Source organism: Geotrypetes seraphini, chromosome 14 (assembly GCF_902459505.1).
Source record: "Geotrypetes seraphini chromosome 14, aGeoSer1.1, whole genome shotgun sequence".
Lineage (NCBI taxonomy): Eukaryota > Metazoa > Chordata > Amphibia > Gymnophiona > Dermophiidae > Geotrypetes > Geotrypetes seraphini.
Genome location: NC_047097.1, coordinates 63,890,513 through 63,916,411, shown reverse-complemented (window position 1 = coordinate 63,916,411; position 25,899 = coordinate 63,890,513). Strand labels below are relative to the sequence as shown.

At 46.0% G+C, this 25,899-nt stretch overlaps 1 protein-coding gene across 3 annotated transcripts in view; it reads left to right on the top strand.

The window, feature by feature from the left end:
* The window catches only part of ACAN (aggrecan), a 92,891-nt gene that overhangs the window by 37,809 nt on the left and 29,183 nt on the right, over positions 1-25,899 (top strand). For 2 of the 3 annotated variants that reach the window (XM_033921131.1, XM_033921129.1), the window contains exons 10-13: positions 2,483-2,776; positions 8,320-8,520; positions 10,513-12,618; positions 17,031-17,135. In XM_033921131.1, coding sequence (XP_033777022.1) covers positions 2,483-2,776; positions 8,320-8,520; positions 10,513-12,618; positions 17,031-17,135 — 2,706 coding nt within the window. The remainder of the gene's footprint in view (positions 1-2,482; positions 2,777-8,319; positions 8,521-10,512; positions 12,619-17,030; positions 17,136-25,899) is intronic. The other variant, XM_033921130.1, reaches the window with a different exon arrangement.

Here is a 25,899-nt window from a genome sequence, read left to right as displayed (position 1 = left end):
CTGTATCTCTCCCTGTCCCTGTGTCTTTCTTCTTTTCTTTCTGTCTCCCTTCCTCCCGCTGGTGCTAGAATATATGTCTGTCTTTCTTTCTGTTTCTCTCCCTACCTCTGTCTTTTTCTTTCTGTCTCTCTCCCTCCCTGGCCCCCTTTGTCTTTCTGTCTCTCTCCCTGCCCCTGTCCCTGTGTCTTTCTTCCTATCTCCTTTCTACTTTTACTGACTGGCTATCCATTAAAACTCCCCATAGGTGTCTTTTAAGTTAAAAAGAAACTTTGGCCCGGCCTGTAGGTCAGAGGTTTCTCGGGCTGACCGCCACCCGCTGCTGGTGGCTCCGTGTTCCGTGCTCGCCCGCCTCGGCCTGCAGCTGCCGACAGCCGCGGCGGCCTGCAGTTGTCGGCAGCCAACAGCCGCCACGGCCTGCATCCGCCGACAGCCGCCGCGGTCTGCAGCTGCCGACAGCCGCCGCGGCCGACATCCGCCTCGGGGGAAGAGAGAAAGAGAGAGAGAGATTCGCGCGCATGCGCACTCCTACCTGCGGTGCCCTACAGCGCACGGAAAACGGGAGCACGCAGATGGGAGTGCGCCTGCGCGGCTTAGGGTTTTATTATATTAGATGAAAAGCAATGCATGAAACACAATTAACGTGTACTTTTATTGGCGTTATGCAAAGATGATCACAGAACGCAGATTGAATCTGCGGGAATTAAGATGGATGTTTAGACTTAATTCCATGGCTCCGGGAGGGCTCAATGAAACGTCTGCTGGAAAGGACCTTAGGCGGCTGCTAGGCGTCTCTGTAGACGCGATTCTCCTTAAACACAGGCGCAGGTGACGTAGGCCTGCAAAAGCCTGGCCTACATTTCCAGCGCCTATGCTAGACGTAAGCCGTGATTCTCTTAACGGCCCCTATACGTGAGTGACCCGCGGCTGGCGCCGTTTATGGAGATGCCGGCGGAGGTAGGCCCTCAGTCCGTGCGACCTGTTAAAAAATTACCACCAAAAGGCCCACATTCAAATGTCTATGCTCCTAACTTTAAAAAGTTAGGGGGGTTAATATTCAGCCAGCAAGGTCAGCGTTTTTTGGGGGCCCCTGGTGACATAGGCACAGATTCTATAAATGGCGCCTGAAGTTACGCATCTAGATCGGCGTATCTAGCCAATCTAGGCGCCTAACTTTTGTTAATTGGCTTAATCGGTGCTGATTAATCTCTTTCTCCTCAACAACGCATTTCCGGTCCTATTAACTCTCCTCTTCCCCCCTCTTAAATTCAATCAATTTGTACCTCGCTTAATCTATTGTAAACCGCATAGAACTTAACGGTATTGCGGTATATAAACTGTTATTATTATTATTATTATAAATGAAAACGCCATTAAAAATAATTTAGAAATTAATTAGCTGGTAGGCGCTTAATTTGGTAGGCACCTAACGCTTTGAGATAGGCATCTATACCGAAATGCCTACCAGGCATGGTTAGGGACAGATTCGGGAAGGATTTTAGGTGTGGTTTGACTTAGACACCGGTAGGCACCTAACTTAGGCACACTCGTTTAGGCCAAGAAAACCCTGGCCTACATGGCAGTGCGCCTAAGCTTTCAACGCTTACCGGTGCCTAAGACTGGGATGAAGCACAGAGTTAAAAATGTAGAAAAGTCTTGCATAGTTGTTGATGGAGGCTCAGGGCACCATGGCATCAACAAGACCATGGGCAACTTGGGAGACTATCTACACAAGCAGAAGGTAACTGTTTGGCTCCTTATGGATTACGGCCCTCAGACTCATCTACTCCCTCGGCAAATATGACCACATCACCAATGCATACCTAGACTCACACTGGCTACCGATAAAAGCAAGATCCCAGTTCAAATTCTACTGTCTACTATATAAAGTAACCCATGGAACAGCACCCAGCTACCTAAACAACCGACTATACCGTAACCTCTCACCCAGAATAAGGAGAACTCAGAGCCTATTCAACTACCCCCCTCTTAATGGTACCCGACGCAAGAAACCATACGACAGTCTTCTAGCGACACAGGCAGCGAAGATAGACACTACCATCTCCAATCTACTGATCAAAACAACAGACATTAAAATATTCCAAAAAGAAATCAAAACTCATCTCTTCAAAAAACACTTCCCATCATTTTAACCTCTCTATAGCACTAGAAAATACTCTCATGAACACCACCACCACTACCACAGTAACACCTTCAACATTGTACTTCTCACTACTTTATCCCGATTGTACTATTATTCAACACAGGAACCTATTATATACTTCTCTTTACTTTATAATTCTCCTGGAAATGACCAGACTATCAATTGTAACTTACTACTTTGTACTGTAACGCTCCTGGAAATGTCCAGACTTCTAATTTGTAATCCGCTTAGAATCGCAAGGCACAAGCGGAATAGAAATCACTAATGTAATGTAATGTAATGTAAACAGAACAATTTATCCAAGGCTTTCTTGTTTTCCAGGAAAGGTGTTCTACGCAAGCCAATCCTATCTGTTCACCTTCCGAGAAGCTCGTGAATATTGTCAGAGTCAAAATGCAACCCTTGCTTCGACGGGGCAGTTGTATGCTGCCTGGAAAACTGGCCTAGACAAATGTCAACCCGGCTGGCTTGTTGATGGCAGCGTACGTTACCCCATCGTGACCCCAAGCCCCGACTGTGGAGGAGATACTCCTGGAGTGAAAACCGTCTACGCCCATTCCAACCAAACAGGGTATCCCGATTATCTGTCACGGTACAATGTCTTCTGTTTCATAGGTAAGTGTGCTGAGCTAAACACCAGGTTTTTAAAAAAAAAAGATATATTTCAATTTAAGCGTAGTCATTCCTGTCACCAACGCGGCATAGAGAAGGCCAATGCTACTTACCACATTACTTCTCAGCAAAGAGCTGCAATCATTCATTTCCATTCGATATCTGTGTGTTATAGGGTAGGGCTGTCAAAAAACTTAACACAGACAGAACCTCAGAGCATGAGAGCATAGAAGGGGCATTCGCCACATCCATCTGGAATCTACTCATCTACACCTTCTTCTCGGCTCTTCAGTCCCTTCCTCGCCTTCCTCTGTGCTTGTCCCATAACTTCTTGAATTCGCCTCTGCTGCATCCATTCATCCACCACCCTTTCCGTGAAGAAATATTTCCTTAAATGTTCCCGACGTCTATCCCCTCTCACTCTCATTCCCATTACTTAAACTAAAAGCCACTTCTCAGTTGTCACCGTGATATTGTTCAGTCTAGTTTTGTAACGGTATTAATGCGACATCAAAATAAACAATGAGATTGTTGGTTTTTTTTAACCTTTCAGTGAGGTGAAGACAACGGCAAAATGTGAGGATCTCGCCACCAGAACCTGTTTAATTAATATACAGTGGTACCTTGGATTACGAGCATAATCTGTTCCAGGAGCATGCTCGTAATCCAAAATGCTCGTTTATCAAAGCGAGTTTCCCCATAGGAAATAATGGAAACTCGCTTTGATGCGTTCCCCCCCCCCCCCCGAGAACCAGCATTGCTCCCCTCGAAGGCTCCCCCCGTGATCAGGCACCCCCCCCCTGCGATCCGGCACCCCCCTTGTCTCGAACCGGCACCCCCCGCCACGATCCGACCCCTCCCCCGACACGATTGGGCACCCCCCCCGACACGATCCGACATCCCCCCGACACGATTGGGCACCCCCCCGCCGCTTCTTACCCTCCTCTGGGCACTCTTGAAAATCGGCTTCCTCCTCTGCTGGGCCTTGAGCATGCTCAGATGCTCAAGGCCCAGCAGAAAAGGAAGCCAATTTTCAAGAGTGCCCAGATGAGGGTAAGAAGCGGCGGGGGGGGTGCCCAATCGTGTCGGGGGGGGTGTCGGATCGTGGCGGGGGTGCTGGTTTGAGACAGGGGGGGTGCCAGATCGCAGGGGGGGTGCCGGATTGCGGGGGGGGGGGTGTGCTCGTAAATCGAGCCATGCTCGGTTTCCGAGGCACCGATTTTGCAAATGTTTTGCTCGTCTTGCAAAACACTCGCAAACCGGTGCACTCGTAAACCGAGGTACCACTGTATTTCTCATTACACTTCCAGAGATCAGCTAGCGTAATCCTAATCCTTTTCCAAACATTCATTCAACTGTATTCTATGTAGTAATGTTGCTTTGTCTCATAGAAGTTGTCAAATTTGTGCTGGCCAGCGGTGATTGAGTTCCAAACTCCATCTGAACCAGTGGTCTCAAACTCGTAGCCCGGGGGCCACATGCGGCCCACCAGATCCTATTTTGCGGCCCGTTGTCTGTACTAGTGCTGCCAGCTCTTTGCAGCTTCCTTCGGCTTCCCCACTGGTCTCCCACTCTTACCTTCAAATAACTACCGCAGCTTACAGAGAGGATCGCCGGTGCTGTAGCAGTCCTTGTGGGTTGCCGTCATCCTCAGCAGCACGTTCCCTCTGCCGCGATCCTGCCCCTAACGTCAGAGGAAGGGAAGGACCATGGCAGAGGGAACGTGCTGCAGAGGCCGATGGCAGCCTGAAAGGAATGCTACAGCACCAGTGATCTTCTCTGCAGGCTGTGGTAATTAGCTGAAATTAAGATCAGGAGGCCAGGGGAGAAGCTGGAGGACACTGCAAAGAAGGGGGGAACCCCCCTTTTGTGTGGGGAGGTGGGGATTTATATTATAATTTATTTATTGTTTTCAACTTAAATTTCAAGTATTACACTTGTACAGAAAGCAAGAATAGGATAGATATCAAATACAAAGTAATATAAATCTTAAATTAAACAAATATACTATTTATGCTCAAGTCCACAATTAGGATCCAAGAATTATAGAAAATTGGTGAAATTATCTAGAAAGAAAATTATAAAAGAAACTGAGAACTATAGCACTGAGATAGGGTCACAATATCCTAAATATAGGGCTCAAAGATTGTTAACATTCAGGCGAGACATAGCCACGAAATTTGTCATTTGTGATGGTTCAAAAAACACATATTTAAGAGTACGGTGATATACAATACATTTACACGGATGTCTCAAATAAAAGGTTGCCCCCAAAGATAAAACCCCAGGTTTCAAAAGAAGAAATTCACGGCGGCGCCTTTGCGTCTCCCGTGCCAAATCTGGGAACATTTGTATTTTATAACCAAGAAAGCTTTTTTGTCTATTTTTAAAGAAAAGTTTTATCAATTGGCAAAGCTAAAGTAATAATCATGGTGGCTGGTGATGCTAAATCCTTCTCAGATGTTTCTAAAATCTGTGATATATTTAAGGGTTCTTGATCTGAAGATTTTTCTTTTGGTTGTTGATTTTGTTCTTTATCAGGCAAATAATAAACCCGTGAAAATGGTGGTAATGAATCTTCGGGTATCTCTAAGTTCTCTACTAGATATCTCTTAAGCATATCTCTAGGTGTTACTAACTCAAGTCTTGCAACGTTAATTAACCTTAAATTATTACTGCGTGAATTATTCTCAAGCATTTCAGTCTTCTTCCTTAGGCTAATATTTCTTTTTCTATTTTTTGAACGGATGAGTTAGAAGTATTCGTTTCTTTTCTTAAATCCTTCAATTCCTTATCATGTTCCTTAATTTTCCCTTCAATTTGTTGAAGTGTAGGAGTAATATTTTTAACAAAACCAGCCATTAAGTCCCAGATAGAGTCTAAAGTCACTTCTGCAGGTTTAATCAATTCAGTTGAAATTTGTGTAAATGTAGAGTGCTCACCATTCTGAAGTCCTTCGGGGGATGTCTTCAGCCCTTCCCCCTCATGTTGAGATGATATTCCCCCAGATATCTCCATAGGGGCCCTGGAAAAGTGGGCCCCAGCCTCCAAGCTCTCCAGTGAATCTTCCCTTGCCTCTGGAGAGGAGAAAACCAGTGAATCCGGGGTTTCCCCGCCCCTGGGAGAGCTGGTCGTCTGGGGTTGCGGGGGGCTCAGTGTGGTGTCGGGCCCAGGAGCATCCACGATGGTTTCGCCTCCCTGTGTTGTCCGCGGGCCGCCATCCGACGTCGCTGCGACCTCCTGCATGCGCCGCAGTAAATCTTGAATATTCCCGAGACCCGGGGCTCCAGGACGCCGCGAGGCAGAAGCGGCACTCCGGCCCCGTCTCTTCGGCATGGCGGTAAGTGATTACCGTTAAGGAGATTGAAAAAGCACAATCCTGGGACAGGCAGCTCAGCGCGTCCTGTCTCAGATCGCCATCTTGGATCGATTCACCCGAGCTGCAACAGGAGTTATACCGGGGTGGGGATTTATAAACTGTAAAGAGTTTTTTTTTACCTTATGCAAAATTGTTATTTATTTTTCTGCGGCCCTCCAAGTACCTACAAATCCAAAATGTGGCCCTGCAAAGGGTTTGAGTTGGAGACCATTGATCTGGTTGTACATGTCAGCTTGAACCCCTGCGGTCATCTGGTGTGGGTCATTTTGAAATGATTCCTACAGACTTCGATGTTCACAAATGTTCACTTCTGTTCAGCATATTTAAAGGTCAAGAGTTGCCAAGTGACCTGGTTAAAGAAAGGAGAATTTTGAGCTGCCGTTGCCATTTTAAATCAGGTGAAATTGCCCCCTTAAGAAGAAAACTGAATTTCAGGGGAGTGTATGGCGCAGTGGTTAGCACCACAGCCTCAGCACCCTGAGGTTCTGGGTTCAAATCCCATGCTGCTCCTTGTGACCCTGGGCAAGTCACTTAATCCCTCATTGCCCCCCAGGACAGATAGGAAAAAATGCTTCGAGCACCTGAAAGTACACCACTTAGGTTACAAGTAGTATATAAATAATGTAAACAAGTTAATTTGAACATGTCTGGCCCTGTTATGAGGGTGGCAGGGTATGTGTTGGGGGAAGGGGGGAGTCAGTGCCACTGCTCCTCTTCCATTCTTGCTGCTGCAACTTTTCCTCTGCCTGACTGCCCTGAAGCCCTATAGAGTGGCATGCAATGGTTGTCACAAGGCCTACTGATTGCAGGTGCACCCTCAGGCCACTTTTAGGACTTCAAGGTAGCTAGGCAGAGGAAGGGAGGTAGGGTGATGGCAGCGGAGGAGGTGAAAGCGATAGCGAAAGCAGGGGCAATGTAGGAGAGATGCTGGGCACAGATGCAGGGGGGGCGGAGATAGGGAGATGATGGATATATGGGGTGGTTAAGGGAGAGGAGGGAGAGGTGCTGGTCAGTTGGTGGAGGGGGGTAAGGAAAAGGAAGTGGAAATTCTGGGCACCTGGAGGAGTAGGAAGGAAAGGGGAGATACCGGACTATGCAGAGAGCAGGGAAGGTGCACAGCTCAAGATTTGCCTAGAGCTTCAGATGTGAATAAGTCAGACTCTGCCTCTGATTGTCCAAGTACATTCAAGCCAGATATTCATAGATCCCAACCTGGATTGGAACTGGGGCAAGGAGCTTTGCCCACACCTAGAGACTGATAAACTAAAAGGCACAACATTTTGCAAAGTCTGCATCACACGTTGACACCACACTATGTGCACGTAAGTTAATATTAGGTGCATGATGTCCTCGTTTCATGTGCAAATTGGACATTAAGAGATTTGGGATTTCGCAAGCAATAAACTTATTAGCTAGTTTATAAAACATTTTAGATGTTTGATGTGAGTTTTAACTCAGCACATTAACAACACATGTTAAACGGCTATGTTAAAAGCCTAACAAGGAAGGGATGGAGCAGAGAATGAGCCTTGAAGATAACAAGGGAGTCTTTAATGCATGTTATCTGCTAATACAGAACAGTTAACTATATCTTCAAAGGTTTAGTCCAGGGGTCTCCAAAGTATGGCCCGCGGGCCACATCTGGCCCACGATATGATTTTATCTGGCCCGCGGAAGGATTGTGTGTAATTGCGCCAATTGGCCTAATTTTCCAATGAGAATTCGCAAAAAGAAAACCCCCACAGGGTGTTGATAGATTTCAAATGCATCAATTAAAATTGTGTTTAAAATATATTCCGTATTATTTTAATATTATTCACAACTTTATGTAATACTGAATCGTAATTGTATGCTTCACGGTATTTCCTCGCACTTGTTCGGCCTTGATCTACAGTGTCAATTTGTGGCGTTGTAGGTAGCTCTAATAGTGTGTCTGGATTTTACAACAGTAAAATCTGGTAACCCTAGTTACACCTAAATGCACATATGTTTCAGCCAGTTACACTAGTTTTCTATATGAGTAGACACCTACTTTTCTTTTTAGAATAGGCTTTGAATAGCTTGTTTATTCTCTTCTCGTAGGCATCCTTTTATAGAATTACCCTCTATAAGGTAGACTGTAGAATTATACGGAAAATAAACGGTTCTTATTTATTTACTGTTCCAGCTCTGCCATCTCTGGAAGAGGTGGAAGTCACTGAGTCGTCTGAAGATCATTTGGTGACCCAGGTTTACCCAGATGTGGAAGGCCTGCCCTCTAGGGAAGAGACAACTGTGGAGATGGAACTTACCACTGCCCTTGAAAATCAAACAGATTTCTGGATAAGAGAAGTGACTGTTCTTCCAACTGACGTGTCTGAGCCTCCAGGTGGGTGTCCTGCAAGTGGATAAAAGTTGCCCAGAACAAAAAGGGGAGGAAATTCAGTAAGTGACATCCAAAGCGAAGCACCGGGATGATCTGTACAAAGATGGCATTCTGTAAAGGGCACTCTATGTGGAAAAACCTTTACAGAATGCAAAATTAGAGCGGAATCCATCAACGGGCGCTAAACGATTTAGTGCGTGCTAAATGCTAAGAGGACCATAGGCATACGATGAGTATCTTAGCGTTTAGCGTGTGCTAATTGTTAGTGTGCAGTAATGTGGTTAGCGCAGGCTAAATCACTTATAAGAATAGCCTTACTGGGTCAGACCAATGGTCTATCAAGCCGTTCTCACGGTGGCCAATCCAGGTCACTAGTACCTGGCCAAAACCCAAGGAGTAGCAACATTCCAGCATCTCAAAGAATTGCAAGATTCTGGAACCCCAATGACAGCAACATTCCAGAGCTGAGATTGTGATGTCATAATGCCTCAGAGCCAACCTCATCAGGGATGTTACCATGGCTTAATGATCCTATAATTGGTAAGAACATAAGAATAGCCATACTGGGTCAGACCAATGGTCCATCAAGCCCAGTAGCCCGTTCTCACAGTGGCCAATCCAGGTCCCTAGTACTTGGCTAAAACCCAAGGAGTAGCAACATTCCAGAGCTGAGATTGTGATGTCATAATGCCTCAGTCCACAGTGCCTCAGAGCCAACTTCATCAGTGATGTTATAATGGCTTAAATGTCCTATCTTTGACTCACGTAATAACATAAGAATAGCCATACTGGGTCAGATAAGTGATCCATCTAGCCCAGTAGCCCGTTCTCACGGTGGCCAATCCAGGTCACTAGTACCTGGCCAAAACCCAAAGAGTAGCAATATTCTATGCTACCGATCCAGGGCAAGCAGTGGCTTCCCCCATGTCTTTCTCAATAGCAGACTATGGACTTTTCCTCAAGGAACTTGTCCAAACCTTCCTTAAAACCAGTTACGCTATCCACTCTTACCACATCCTCTGGCAACGCGTTCTCTGAGTGAAAAAATATTTCCTCCTATTGGTTTTAAAAGTATTCCCCTGTAACTTTATAGAGTGTCCCCCTAGTCTTTGTAATTCTTGACGGAGTGAAAAATCGATGCACTTTGTGCTCCTTTTACAAAATAGCGCTGGAGGTTTTTAGCGCAAACCAGCGAGGTAAATGCTCCTACACTCTAAAATTACTTTGCTCATTGGAACATTTCCCTCACCAGCCCGCACCAAAAACCTCTAGCGCCGTTTAGTAAAAGCAACAACTTCAACTAGAGGTACTCGGGAAATGTGTATATTGCACTGTTCAGCTCAAAATATACACGATTTTGTCTGTGTGCAATTGGTGGTATAATTTCACATGCTTACACGTGAAAAATACTTCATAAAATTACAGCTTTTGGGTCTCATTTACGTTACTTCATTTATTTAAACAACAAATCACCCTCCCCCTCCTCCTTTTTACAAAGCTGCATTAGGCTTTTTTATCGCCAGCTGCGGCAGTAAAAGATCCGACACTCATAGGAATTCTATTAGCGTCGGAGTTTTTACCGCTGTGACCAGCGCTAAAAAAACCTAACGCAGCTTCATAAAAGGGGGGGGGGGGTGGATATGTTTTTTTTTTAAAAGACATTTTAGAATTTCCATTTAAAAATATTCAGGTCTTTAGCACAACCCCTTCCAGTGCCTCCAACATTCGAAGACATGCCCGTCTCTGTCTTTTCTAAAGCCCTCCTTTGCCCGCCATGGCACTTCTTACCTCATCTGTAGAGCTGCAAAAACAGAACTGCCACATTTCCAAAGGGATTTGTGTTCTTTATTTTCCATAATGCATATCATCCATACCCTTATTTCACTTTGATTACAACTTGAAATGTTCCAAATAACTATACACATTTGCATCTGTTTAAAAAAAATATTTGAATCAATTATTTTGATATGTTCTTCTCCTTTGTTTTTTATACAGTAAGTTCTTCATCAGTTCCTCCTGTTATTGTAGACTCAGAAATCATAAGCGGAGAGTCATCTGTTCTGGAAAGTGGATTGCCTTCTGGGGAACCGCCAGTCAGTGGAGAACCATCTGAGGAGGTTTCTGGAGATACAAGCGGGATTCACCAAATCAGTGGAGAATCATCAGGGATTGAAGAAAGTGCAATGCCATCAGGGGTGGACTTAATTTCTGGAGAGCAGAGTGGTGATGGCCTTCCTTCTGGAGAAGTGTCTAGTGAATGTGTACAAAGCGGACGACCATCTGTTGAAATGGACATAAGTGGATTGTCTTCTTGTATTCTTGAAGGCAGCGGTTTGCCATCTGCAGATAAAGACATATCAGGGGATATATCTGGAATTTCTGGTTTGGGAGAATTCCCTTCTGTAGAAATAGAATTTAGTGGCACTCCAGACATCAGTGGGTTGTCTTCTGGAATTACTGAAATTAGTGGAGAGGCTTCTGGACTTGAGTTCATTAGTGGCCTATCATCTGGATTTGATGATCTTAGTGGATTGTCATCTGGCATCCCACCTATAACACATGTAGATACTACCTGGATGGAAGGTATCACACCAACAACAGCAAAAGAACAGGAAGGCAAGGGAATAATTGACTTCAGTGGTGCTGAAGGAACATCTGAATTAACATCTGGTGGCGTGGACATCAGTGGGCTATTTTCAGGGTTTGAAATGAGTGGAAAACCATCTGGATTACCTTATATAAGTGGAGAGTCTTCTGGAGTATTTGATCTCAGTGGAGAACCATCTGGAGTATTTGATATTAGTGGTATTTCATCCGGTTTAGATGACTTTAGTGGGTTACCATCAGGATCAAGTGACATTAGCAGAAAAGTTACTGGGGTAGATTTCAGTGGAGAATATTCTGGAATTATTGAAATTAGTGGGGAAACTTCTGGGGTATCAGACATCAGTGGATTGCATTCTGGACTCATTTTTGAAAATGGTGAGTCTTCTGACATCACCTTTATGAATATTAGTTTGCAAGAAGTTACACCACCTTTTAGTAAAGAAGAAGAAGGTAAGGGCTCTTTGGAATTTAGTGGCTTGCCTTCTGGTGAAGAAGATATCTCTGGAATTGCATCTGGAATTGTTGATATTAGTGGTCAACCTTCAGGCCATATTGATAGCAATGACATTAGTTCTGGAATTTCAGAAACAAGTGGACTCCCCAATGGAACAGTTGACATTCTCACTAGTGGGGCACTTGATTTCAGTGGAGAACATTCAGGAGTTGAATATATTAGTGGCTTTCCAACAGAAATGAATGATGTCAATGGCCTCACATCTGCCATTCCTACTGTTTCTCTCTTGGATTCCATCTTGGAAGAAATTCACACACAGACTTCAATTCCACAGGAAGCAGGTGAAGGACCATCTGGGATATTAGAAATCAGTGGACTTCCTTCTGGGGAAGCATCTGGAGAGTTGTCCGGAGATATGGATATTAATGAACTATCATCAGGCATCCTCAACATCAGTGGAGAGCCTTCTGGTATTCCAGAGGTTAGTAGGGAGATTTCTGGAGTCACTGATTTAAGTGGAGAATCTTCAGTACTATCAGAAATTAGTGGAGAATCATCTGGACTCCCAGAAATTGCCATACTAACTTCAGAATTAGTAGAGACCGTGACACATGGAAGCATTTCACAGGAATTGGGTGGTATGACCTTCACAAGTGGCGAGCCCTCTGCCTCTGGAATAATTATTGGTGAAACCTCTTCAGTTCATGAAATCAGTGGAGATCCATATGGCATCCCATTCATTAGTAGAGAACCTTCTAGAGCACCTGAAGGTAGCACAGAAGTCAGTGGTGATGTTTCAGGAACCTCAGGTTACCATGTCACAGAGGTTTCAGTTGAAGCTACCCTACCAGGTATTGCTATCAATGGCAGAATTCCTGAAGCTGAATTAACACATTATACTAGTGAACCCCAAGAGATGAAACTAGAAATAGAATCCACTGCTCTAGAAGTGCCTGACAAGAGCATTACTCTGGATATTACACCGCCCACTGTGACAGCCATTCCACTTCAAGTTCCCCAAGAAACACCAGAAGTAGAAGGTATAGTCAAATCTCTTTGTAAAACCTGTTAATGTTCAAATCATTGCTAATGCTGTACGTCCATGACTCACCAGTTAGGAGAGAGTATTTTGCATATTGCCCATGTGCAATAATTGGAGAAAATGCATGCTTATGGAGCTCCTTTTACTAAGCTGCACTAAAAAAAAGTGGTTTAGTGCTGCTCTACGATGGCCATACCTTGAAATAATAAAAATTAATTCGGTGATAGGTACCTAATTTCTTAACTACAAAACATAGGCGCCTATCGCATAGCACCTAGCGGCATCTAATTCCAAAGTAGGTGTGTTTATGGGCCAAAAAGGAGTTAGGCGCCACTAGGCACTAGGCTCAGGCCTATAAAGTAGGCCTTTAAAATCCTGGCCTATATTACAGGTGCCTAAGTTTTAATTAATAGACACCTAAGTGTGATTGACAAGAGATAGACACCTATCTTTTTAAATGCCATTTACAAAAATGTCCCCTTAAGGCAGGGGTAGGCAATTCCGGTCCTCGAGAGCCGGAGCCAGGTCAGGTTTTCAGGATCTCCACCATGAATATGTATGAGATGGATTTGCATGCACTGCCTCCTTGAGATGCATAAGAACATGAGCAGTGCCTCTGCCGTGTCAGACCAGAGGTCCATCATGCCCAGCAGCCCGCTCACGTGGCGGCCCATCTATGCATATTTATTGTGGATATCCTGAAAACCTGATCTGGCTCCGGCTCTCGAGGACCGGAATTGCCTACCCCTGCCTTAAGGGCTCCTGCGCTAATCCTACGCTAATGAGTCAGTGCATGCTAATGCCCACATGCTCAACAATTCATGCAGGACATGCCTACTTTCTGCCCCCAAGCACGCCCCCTGTGCTAAAAAGACTGTGGCTTGGATTCTCAAACCGGTACCGATTTTCTAGGCACTGGTAGGTGCCCACACCTCCATTAAAAAGTCCATTCAAATGGCATTTTTAACTGAGATTTGAGGCACATACCAGCGACTAGAAAATCGGCAACAGAATTGCGCCTAGGCAGACGCTTTAGGTTGCCCAATGCCAAAGCAGGTGTGGCCAACCTACAATCCACGTGAAGATAGGCGCCGGAAATGTAGGCCTGGAAAACCCTGGCCTACGTTTCCGGCGCCTTTCTTTCACATTGGCATGATTCTAAAACCGGCGCTGATGTGTGGCTGACACATGATCGACGGCCGCCGATATCGGTGTCGGTTTGAGAATCGGGGCCTATGTATTCTTTAGCAAGCATCAGGCCTGCTATTAGCATGTGGCTCCTGAGTGCCTGTCAGTAGCACTATTTTTAGGTGGCAGCAAGCACACATTAGTGCTTACTGCTCTTATTAAAAGGGCCCCTTAATTTTCCTTTGATTATCAGGGGAAGCCCCAGGGGGAAAATACTACCCCCAAGATTTCCTTCACCTCACCACTGATAGTTTTATTATCCACAGTAGTGTGAATGCTTCACTTGTGAAAGAAGGCGCTACATGTCGAAATGCAGCGCTCTTTAGCAACACAACATAAGAACATAAGAAGTTGCCTCCACTGGGTCAGACCAGAGGTCCATCGCGCCCAGCGGTCCGCTCCCGCGGCGGCCCATCAGGCCTATGACCTGTGAAGTGGTCCCTGATTATTCCTATAACCTACCTTTACTTCTATCTGTACCCCTCAATCCCCTTATCCTTTAGGAATCTATCTAAACCTTCCTTGAACCCCTGTAGCGTGCTCTGGCCTATCACAACCTCTGGAAGCGCGTTCCATGTGTCCACCACCCTCTGGGTAAAAAAGAACTTCCTCGCATTTGTTCTAAACCTGTCCCCTCTCAATTTCTCCGAGTGCCCCCTTGTACTTGTGGTTCCCCACAGTCTGAAGAATCTGTCCCTGTCTACCTTCTCTATGCCCTTCAGGACTTTGAAGGTTTCTATCATGTCTCCTCTAAGTCTCCGCTTCTCCAGGGAGAACAACCCCAGCATTTTCAACCTGCCAGCGTATGAAAAGTTTTCCATACCTTTGATCAGTTTAGTTGCTCTTCTCTGGACTCCTTCAAGTACTGCCGTGTCCTTCTTGAGGTACGGCGACCAGTACTGGACACAGTACTCCAGATGCGGGCGCACCATTGCGCGATACAGCGACATGATGACTTCCTTCGTCCTGATCGTGATACCCTTTTTAATGATACCCAACATTCCGTTCGCTTTCTTTGAGGCCGTCGCACACTGTGCCGATGCTTTCAATGTGGTGTCCACCATCACCCCCAGGTCTCTTTCAAGGTTGCTCACCCCTAGCAATGATCCCCCCCCCCATTTTGTAGCTGAACATCGGGTTCTTTTTCCCTACATGCATGACCTTGCATTTCTCTGTGTTTAAGCTCATTTGCCACTTTTTTGCCCACTCTTCCAGCCTCGTTAGGTCCCTTTGCAGGTCTTTGCAGTCTTCCAAGATAAATGTGACAGTGAGCAGTATCACTAAATTACTGTAGTTCACGGACACAAGAGTAAACGACAGCATACAACAGTAACCCTTTACATGGAGGCCAAAGTCTGGCTATCCATTGACACGGGCCATTAGCTCATTTCTAAAGCCTGTTAAATACGTGAATGTACAGTTAATAATGGCAGAGCTTGCTGCCTCGGCACCCCGAGGATGTGAGTTTGAATCCCAGCGCTGCTCCTCGAGACCCTGGACGTCATTCTCCATTGCCCCGGGTACAAAATAAGTGCCTGTGTATATGTAAACCACTTTGAATAGGTGACCGCAAACGGCCGGTGTATAAGTCCCATCCCCTTTCCCTTTAATGCCACATTAACTGCTGGAGAAGAACCGCGTTAACGCACGAGAAACCGTTTAAGTGGGGGGTTTTTTGTGTCAAGGGCCTGGTACGGGCGGAGAATGGGTGTAGAAAGGTATTGGGCAGTTAATGCGCTGCAATTATTACGCACTCAGTGGCGTAGTAAGGGCGAGTGGCGTCCGAGGCAGTGGCGCCCTTCCCCGCCCCTCCCCCGATGCATGCATGCCCCCCCCCTTCCCTTTCCCAGCACTTTTTAACTTCTCTGGTGGCAGGTTGCTGCCCGCGTCGGCATCGGCGTTCTCTCTGACATCTCTTCCTAGACGCAGGTCCCAGAAGTGACTTCGGAGAGAGCGCCGATGCCGACGCGGGCAGTGACTGGCCACTTGGGAAGTAAAGGGACGGGGAAGGCAAGGGACGCGCATGCAGAGCAAGGAGTGGAGCAGGGGGGCGGAGAGCAGGAGGGGGTGCCGAAGCCCTTGGGAAGACCACACCCGGGGCGGACCCCCCCCCCCAAACACACACCCCTTACTACGCCACTGCATGCACTGTGTAATGCAGAGATTAAAGCAGGACCACTTAACTGCCTTCTAAATAGGAAGTGGGGGTAATTTTCTAAAGATCGCCTGAACATAGCACTGGAATGATATGCAATAGGGGTCCGATGGTACCAATTGGCACCCTACCCTTAGAAGTACCCTATTTATGCCAGGGTTTTCTTGGCCTAAATGAGTGCAACTAAGTCCAAAATAGTTATTATTGCTGTTGTACTTACTGTTGCTTAATAAAATAGATTTAAACATAAGTCCAAAATAGGAGCCTGCGTGTAAAACACCCACAATCTGCCCCTTAGATGTGGCTTACTGGTAGAGCTGTTGTGTCTGTGCCCAAAGGTTGTGAGATCCTTGTGACCCTTGGCAAGTCACTTAATTCTCCAGTGCCCACCACTTTGAACGTCAGCATCCACTGTCTTCTCCTCTCCCCCAAGCCTGTCCCACACATCCTTGAATTCAGACACAGCCTTTATCTCCACAACCTCTACCGGGAGACTATTTCCCGCATCTACTACCCTTTCTGTAAAAAAGTATTTCCGTAGATTATTCCTGAGCCTGTCACCTCTTAACTTCATCCTGTGCCCTCTCATTCCAGAGCTTCCTTTCAAGTGAAAGAGACTCAACTTGTGCGCATTTACGTCACGTAGGTATTTAAACGTCTCTCAATAACAATTGTATTGGTAGCAAAATAATCATAAAACTCACCAAAAATACTACCAACCAGGGGTGGGCTGGCCTGAAGAGATATTAATTAACAAATACGGGTGGAGAAAAAGCCTCAAATAATCATATATAACGACAGAACAGGATAGGGACAGGTGTTTGTTTTTTTTTAAAGAGGAAATCTGGTAACCCTAGGTGGACTTCTCTTTGAAGTTACTCGTAAGAGAGGAATCGATGCTGTGGAGTTGCTTAAGACAACCTGGTAATGGAACTGGCAATCAAGCACCTACCGAAATTTGGTGCCAGAGGCAGTTGTTGATCTTGCCAGTATCTAAATCTGGGCCTAGTGCTGTCTCTTGAGCAAGAGAACATTTGTCTGACGTAGGCTTCTTTCCATGATCACAGGGTCCTGCGCTGAAAAACCTTGTGGAGCTGGTACCTGTGTGGAGAGCGATGGGAGAATCACCTGCTTGTGCCCACCAGGGTATACAGGACATCGCTGCCATATTGGTAAGTCTCGTCGTTCATTCCGTTTCTAACCGATGCTCATATGCAGAGTTTTTAATGATTTTCTTATAAATCGCACGATTCACCTGCAAACATAGGACGTGTCATGGATCAGAACAATGGTGTATCGAGCCCAACATCTAATCTCTGGCAGTGGTCAATTTGGATCATTTGGAAAGACCTGACAGACGGAGATGGGAAGATCCTACTCCCCCCTCGCTCTCTCCCAGATGTAAGAGGAGGGAGTCCCAACATCTCCATAGTTAATACTTATCTTCTTCAGAAAATCAATTCTAGGGTTGTTGTTACTTAAAGAAAATTTACAACTGTTTTCTTTTATTTATCATTTTCTATTTGAAATTTCTTTCTATGTCTATACGAGAGCATAAGAATAGCCATACTGGGACAGACCGAAAGTCTATCAAGCCCAGTGTCCTGTTTCCAACCTTAGCCAACCCAGGTCCCAAGTACCAGGCAGAAATTCAAAGAGTAGCAACATTCCAGAGCTGAGATTGTGATGTCATAATGCCTCATTCCACCAATGCCTAAGAGCCAACCTCAGCAGTGATGTCACAATGGCTTGATTGTCCTATACTTGGCTCACATAAGAACATAAGAATTGACGTACTGGGACAGACCGAAGGTCCATCAAGCCCAGTATCCTGTTTCCAACAGTGGCCAACCCAGGTCCCAAGTACCCAGCAGAAACCCAAAGAGTAGCAACATTCCAGAGTTGAGATTGTGATGTCATAAAGCCTCATTCTACCAATGCCTAACAGCCATCCACATCTGTGATGTCACAATGGCTTGATTGTCCTATTCTTGGCTCAAATAAGAATAGCCATACTGGGACAGACTGAAGGTCCATCAAGCCTGGTATCCTGTTTCCAACAGTGGCCAATCCAGGTCTCAAGTACCTAACTAGATCCCAATAGCAAAACAGATTTTATGCTGCTTATCCTAGGAATAAGCAGTGGATTTCCCCAAGCCATCTCAATAATGGCCGATGGACTTCTCTTTTAGGAAATTATCTAAACTTTATCCAAACTTTTTTAAAAAAATTTAAACCCATTCATCTGGAAAACCCACAAGCTGGGAATGTGAAAGAATTATTTCAAAAACCAGAGTATTCAGCGTACTTTTTTTTTAAAAAATTAATCTTTATTAATTTTTCAAAGCCAACAACAGTGCAAAACAATATACATACATATAATAATAATCATAATAAGCACTTATAATCAATCAATAGCAATACAGAAAAATAAACCTCCATTCCCATCCAATTCTTCCATTAGGGAACAAAAACAAACCCTCCCTCTCTCCCACCCTCCCCTGGATGTGTGTGAGCTAAACAACAAAAAATTAAAATTAAAACAACTATAATGAAGCCACAAAAGACATCAATGGACCCCACACTAATTATGTACTTTAAAGATTTTGCATGTCTGAAAGAGAGACGCTGCTTCAGAATTCTTGTTGCTTTGAATCAATGGAGCAAGAGGAAGAAAGACTAGGGTGACAGATGACTAGAGCAGGACTTCCCAAGCAATGTTCCCTCTAATAATTGACAGGTTATGGGTGCAAAAAGTTTCCTTTGTGCAAATTTGTTGAGTTGAAATTTGTGCCCTAAGAGCCGAGGGTAACTGCAAGTATAATGCAAATGATATTAGGATTTCAAAATTGTTTTAACGACAGTAATTCAACATTAAGAGGCCCATTTATTAAACTATACAAAGTAGGGTAAATATAATCAATTACTGATATTCAATTCATTAAAATGCTATACCAAGAATACCAAAACATAAAATTAATTAAATGTTTAATTTATTGATTTCTTTAATTCAATTCATACCCTAAAAACTAACAAAATTTATTTCATCTGCATTTAAAATCTACAATAAAGCACAGTTACTTACCGTAACAGGTGTTATCCAGGGACAGCAGGCAGATATTCTTGACTGATGGGTGACGGCACCGACGGAGCCCCGGTACGGACACTTTTAGAGTGATTGCACTCTAAGAACTTGGAAAGTTCTAGAGACCGCACCGCGCATGCGCGAGTGCCTTCCCGCCCGACCCCGACGCGCGGTCCCTCAGTTAAGATAAGCCAGCTAAGAAGCCAACCCGGGGAGGTGGGTGGGACGCAAGAATATCTGCCTGCTGTCCCTGGATAACACCTGTTACGGTAAGTAACTGTGCTTTATCCCAGGACAAGCAGGCAGCATATTCTTGACTGATGGGTGACCTCCAAGCTAACGAAAAGAGGGATGGAGGGAAGGTTGGCCATTAGGAAAACAAATTTTGCAAAACAGATTGGCCGAAATGTCCATCCCGTCTGGAGAAAGTATCCAGACAATAATGAGATGTAAAAGTATGGACTGAGGACCACGTAGCAGCTTTGCAGATTTCCTCAATGGGCGTGGAACGGAGGAAAGCTACAGATGCTGCCATAGCTCTAATTCTATGTGCCGTGACAGAACCTTCCAGTGTCAGTCCGGACTGAGCATAGCAGAAAGAAATGCACGCAGCAAGCCAATTAGATAGCGTACGCTTAGAAACAGGACGTCCCAACTTATTAGGATCAAAGGACAGAAAAAGTTGGGGGGATGATCTGTGGGGCTTAGTACGGTCTAAATAGTAAGCTAAAGCCCGCTTACAGTCCAAAGTATGAAGAGCCTGTTCCCCGGAATGAGAGTGAGGTTTAGGGAAAAAAACAGGTAGTACAATAGATTGGTTGAGATGGAACTCAGAAACAACCTTAGGGAGAAACTTTGGATGTGTACGTAGAACCACCTTGTCATGATGAAAGACAGTGAAAGGTGGATCAGAAACTAGTGCATGGAGCTCACTGACCCTCCTGGCAGAGGTGAGAGCAATAAGAAAAAGTACCTTCCAAGTGAGAAACTTGAAAGAGGCAGTAGCCAAGGGTTCAAATGGAGGCTTCATCAAGACGGAAAGAACCACGTTCAGATCCCAGATCACTGGAGGTGCTTTGAGAGGTGGTTTCAGATTGAAAAGACCTCGCATGAATCTGGAGACCAGGGGATGAGCTGAAAGGAGTTTCCCCTGGACCGGCTCATGAAAGGCCGTAATGGCACTTAGATGAACTCTGATGGAAGTAGACTTGAGACCAGAAGTAGACAGAGAAAGCAGATAATCCAATAGAGGTTCCACTGCAAGAGACTTGGGGTCATGATGATGTAGGAGGCACCAAGAAGAAAATCTCGTCCACTTTTGATGGTAACATTGTAGAGTGGCTGGTTTCCTGGAGGCGTCCAGGATGGAGCGAACAGGCTGAGATAACAAAAGATCAGCTGAAGTCAGCCCGAGAGATACCAAGCTGTCAGGTGTAGAGACTGCAGGTTGGGATGGAGGAGGGTGTCCTGATCCTGTGTAAGCAGAGATGGAAACAGTGGAAGTAGAAATGGATCCCTGGAACTGAGTTGAAGTAGAAGGGAGAACCAATGCTGTCTGGGCCACCGTGGAGCAATCAGGATCATGGTGGCTCGTTCCCTCTTTAGTTTGAACAAGGTCCGAAGCATGAGAGGCAGAGGAGGGAAAGCATAAAGGAATAGATTGGACCAATCCAGAAGAAACGCATCCGCTGCCAGACGGTGAGGAGAGTAAAGTCTGGAGCAGAATTGGGGCAACTGATGATTGTGAGGAGCTGCAAAAAGGTCCACCTGAGGAGTGCCCCATTGTGCAAAGATGGACTGCAGAGTCGATGGATCGAGAGTCCATTCGTGGGGTTGGAGAACTCTGCTGAGCTTGTCCGCTAAGAAGTTCTGTTCTCCCTGAATATAAATCGCTTTCAGGAATAAGTGGCGCGAGGACGCCCAAGACCAGATTCTCTGGGCTTCCTGGCATAAGAGGCGAGAGCCTGTTCCCCCTTGCTTGTTGATGTAGTACATAGCCACCTGGTTGTCTGTGCAAATTAGAAGGACTTGAGGAAATAGAAGGTGTTGGAAGGCCTTGAGGGCATAGAACATTGCCCTGAGTTCCAGGAAATTGATGTGATGCTTCTTTTCCTGAGGAGTCCAAAGGCCCTGAGTTTGGAACTCGTTCAGATGAGCTCCCCATGCATAAGGGGAGGCGTCGGTGGTGATGACCAGATGATGAGGAGGCAGATGGAACAGAAGGCCCCTGGAGAGATTTGAGGATATCAACCACCATTGCAGAGACTGACGAAGAGACGTGTCACAGATATGTGTCGTGAGCAAGAGTCTGTCGCTTGAGACCACTGGAGAGCCAGGGTCCATTGAGGAGTGCGCAGGTGAAGCCGTGCCAGGGGTGTGACATGAACTGTGGAGGCCATGTGACCCAAGAGAATCATCATCTGCTTTGCAGAAATGGAATGCTGGGACAGCACCTGCTGACAGAGCGATTGGAGGTTGTGAAGACGGTTGTCCGGCAAGAAGGCTCTCATCTGGACCGTGTCCAGTACCGCTCCAATGAATTGAAGTCTCTGCGTAGGCAGAAGGTGAGACTTGGGTAGATTGATTTCGAACCCCAGTAGTTGTAGAAAAAAGATGGTCTGGTTGGTGGCCAGAAGAACAGTCTGAGATGAAATGGCCTTGATTAACCAATCGTCCAGGTAGGGAAAAACCTGAAGGTGGTGGGAGCGTAGAAACGCTGCCACCACTACCAGACATTTTGTGAACACTCTTGGAGAGGAGGCAAGACCGAAGGGGAGCACTCTGTATTGGTAATGACAGTGATTGATCATGAAGCGAAGGTACTGTCTGGAGGCCGGATGAATTGGAATGTGAGTGTAGGCCTCTTTGAGATCGAGAGAGCATAGCCAGTCGTTGTGATCGAGGAGAGGATAAAGCGTAGCTAGAGATAGCATCTTGAATTTTTCTTTGACCAAACATTTGTTGAGATCTCGCAGATCTAGAATAGGTCTGAGGTCTCCTGTTTTCTTGGGGACTAGAAAATACCGGGAGTAGAATCCTTGCCCTCTTTGGTCCAGAGGAACTTCCTCTATGGCGTTCAGAAGCAGGAGGGACTGAACCTCCTGACAAAGGAGGGCAGATTGAGGAGTGTGCAAAGCAGACTCTTTTGGTAGACTTTGGCCCGGAAGGGTGTGAAAGTTGAGAGAGTAGCCGTGGCGGATGATGTTGAGGACCCACTGGTCCGAAGTGATAACTTCCCACCGGCTGAGAAAGAAAGACAGTCGTCCTCCTATCGGTTGAGGGAGGAGAGGAGATGGTTGAACGCTGGCTATGCCCTCGAGTATCAAGTCAAAAGGGCTGAGTCGATTTTTGTGGAGGAGGCTGCTTAGCTGGTTGTTGCTGCTGAGGCCTAGGTGTTTGCCGCTGCTGTTGCCGCTGCCTCCTAGGTTGCTGAGTGGAAGGCTGCAAGGGGCGAGCCACAAAACGCCGCTGATAGGCCGTTTGCTGTCTGAATGGTCGTGAAGGTGGAGGTTTCTTCTTAGTCTTAAGAAGGGTATCCCAGCGGGTTTCATGAGCCGAGAGCTTCTGGGTCGTTGAGTCCATAGAATCTCCGAACAGCTCATCCCCTAAACATGGGGCATTAGCCAACCGGTCTTGATGATTAACATCAAGCTCAGAGACTCTGAGCCAAGCCAAACGGCGCATGGCTACAGATATGGCTGTTGCTCTAGAGGTAAGCTCAAAAGTGTCATATATAGACCTTACCATGAATTTTCTGAGCTGGAAAAGAGCTGAAGAGCACTGATGGAAAGCCTCACGATTTCCCACAGGAAGGTACTGCTCAAAGGAAGCCATGGTGGTAAGGAGATGCTTCAAATAAAACGAAAAATGAAAAGCATAGTTACCAGAACGATTAGCAAGCATCGCATTCTGGTAAAGTCGCTTACCGAATTTGTCCATGGCTTTACCCTCTCTGCCAGGAGGGACAGAGGCATAGACACTAGCTCCCAAGGACTTCTTGAGGGTGGATTCTACAAGAAGAGACTCATGAGAGAGCTGTGGTTTATCAAAACCAGGAATGGGGATTACTTTATAAAGGGAATCCAATTTGCGAGGAGCTCCCGGGATAGTAAGAGGAGTCTCCAGATTCTTGTAAAAGGTCTCCCTCAGGATGTCATGTAAAGGGAGTTTCAAGAATTCCTTTGGAGGCTGGTCAAAATCAAGAGCGTCCAAAAAAGCTTTGGACTTTTTAGACTCAGCCTCCAAAGGAATGGAAAGAGATTCACACATATCTCTTAAAAAAGAAGAGAAAGAGGTGGAATCAGGTTTGGAGGAAATATCCTGCAGAACAGGCTCGTCTTCCTCTGATGAACACTCACCTTCTGACTGAAGAGGTTCTTCAGAGTCGCCCCACAGATCAGGGTCTCGAACATGGGGACCATGGTCCCGAGACTCAGGGGTGGATGGTTCTCGGTGTCGGGACTTCTGTACCGACTTACCCGACCTCACCGACGCGGTACCGGGCGATGTTATCGGTCGCACCGGAGCCGATGTCTGAACCGATTGGTGATGAGACCTGGGCTCCGGTGCGAGGACAGGCATTGATGCCGATGAGGCCAAGTGTACCGGTACCGAAGGAGTGGATGGTGACAATACAGACTGTTCCACGATCGGTACCGGTTGCTCAGTGGGGACCGAAACCGGAGGGCTCGGTGTCAGGAGAGCTGGAAGGAGTTGTTTGAGCTGTTCCTTCAGCTGTACCTGCAAGATGGCCGCAATGCGATCATCAAGGGAGGGCACCGGTACCGCTTTTTTCTTCTGCGGTACCTGCGGTGCCGCTCGACGCCCCGGAGATGAGGAGCCCGATGTCGAGGGACTCACCTCAATAGGGGAGGAGCGCTTCCGCTGGCGCCTCACGGTCGGCAGGATTGGACTCTCTGCAATGGAGACCGGAGGACGTTCCAGCGGGGAAGGCTTCTTAGCCGGCTTACCTGCATGCTGCGACGCCGACGCGGTATCGCGTGGCGTCGATGAGGTGGGTGCCGATGAAACAGGTACCGAGACCGGCGCCGAAGACGCGGGATCGGACATGTCGGTGCCGAAAAGCAGTCTCTGCTGTATCTCTCGATTCTTGAGAGTCCGCTTTTTCAAAGTGGCACAGCGGGTGCAGGTAGAGGCCTGATGTTCCGGACCCAGACACTGAAGGCACCAGTTGTGCGGGTCTGTTAGGGAAATAGGCCGTGCACACCGCTGGCACTTCTTGAACCCGGGCTGAGGGGGCATGAACGGAAAAACGGCTTCTGCCAAATCGAAGGCCGAGGCCTCGATAATGGCAGTAGGCCCCGCCGGGTCAAATCATGAAAACTCGACAAAATAAGAGAAAAAATTTTTTTAAAAAAGAAAAATGGAAGGGCAAAAAGAACCCGAAAAAGTTTACGCGAGCGGGAAGGCGAATGAAAAAATTTTTCAACAGCCGTTGAAAATGCGACTTCTTAGCTCCGCGGAAACTAAGAAACTGAGGGACCGCGCGTCGGGGTCGGGCGGGAAGGCACTCGCGCATGCGCGGTGCGGTCTCTAGAACTTTCCAAGTTCTTAGAGTGCAATCACTCTAAAAGTGTCCGTACCGGGGCTCCGTCGGTGCCGTCACCCATCAGTCAAGAATATGCTGCCTGCTTGTCCTGGGATAACAAGTAATACAAAGTGTAGAGTGCTACTAATGACAAAATCATAGGCTGGGAGAAGCTACACAGGTACTATCTAAAGCTTGTAAATAGAGTCCATCAATCAATCTTCAAGGCTCTTAATGATGTTAAGTATTGAAGCCATTCAGACCCAATAAAGCTCACTTAACTTGATGATGAGTCAATTAAAGTCCCAATATCTGCTTGAGTTGTAATCCGTAGGCTTGGCCAGGCCAGTTGTTCCTTATGTTAATGATCCAATTAGAAGCGCTTAATCAGTTCTGAGGTTCTCTCTTCTTAATCCTTAAACATAGTAACATAGTAACATAGTAGATGACGGCAGATAAAGACCCGAATGGTCCATCCAGTCTGCCCAACCTGATTCAATTTAATTTTTTTTTTTTTTTTTTCTTTTTAGCTATTTCTGGGCGAGAATCCAAAGCTTTACCCGGTACTATGCTTGGGTTCCAACGGCCGAAATCTCTGTTAAGACTTACTCCAGCCCCATCTACACCCTCCCAGCCATTGAAGCCCTCCCCTGCCCATCCTCCACCAAACGGCCATATACAGACACAGACCGTGTAAGTCTGCCCAATACTGGCCTTAGTTCAATATTTAATCTTATTTTCTGATTCTAGATCCTTTGTGTTCATCCCACGCTTCTTTGAACTCAGTCACAGTTTTACTCTCCACCACCTCTCTCGGGAGCGCATTCCAGGCATCCACCACCCTCTCCGTAAAGTAGAATTTCCTAACATTGCCCCTGAATCTACCACCCCTCAACCTCAAATTATGGCCTCTGGTTTTACCATTTTCCTTTCTCTGGAAAAGATTTTGTTCTACGTTAATAATTACTTATATTGTTCAATCAGTACCTGTAGCTTTTCCCAGCCTATGATTTTGTTTGCACTTTGTATTGCATGATATTGTAGATTTTAAATGTAGATGAAATAAATTTTGTTAGTTTATAGGATATGAACTAAAGAAATCAATAAATTAAATATTTAATTAATTTTATGTTATGGTGTTCTTGGTATAGCCCCTTTATTAAACCACATTAACCACTAATGCGCACTTTAGATGGGGGGAAAAGGCTTAATGAAATGGCCTTGGCTCTTGGGAATGGCCCATGTGCGGGTGTGCTAATTTTTCCCGCTCCTTAGGAGAGAATTCGGCAACAGTCTCTACCAT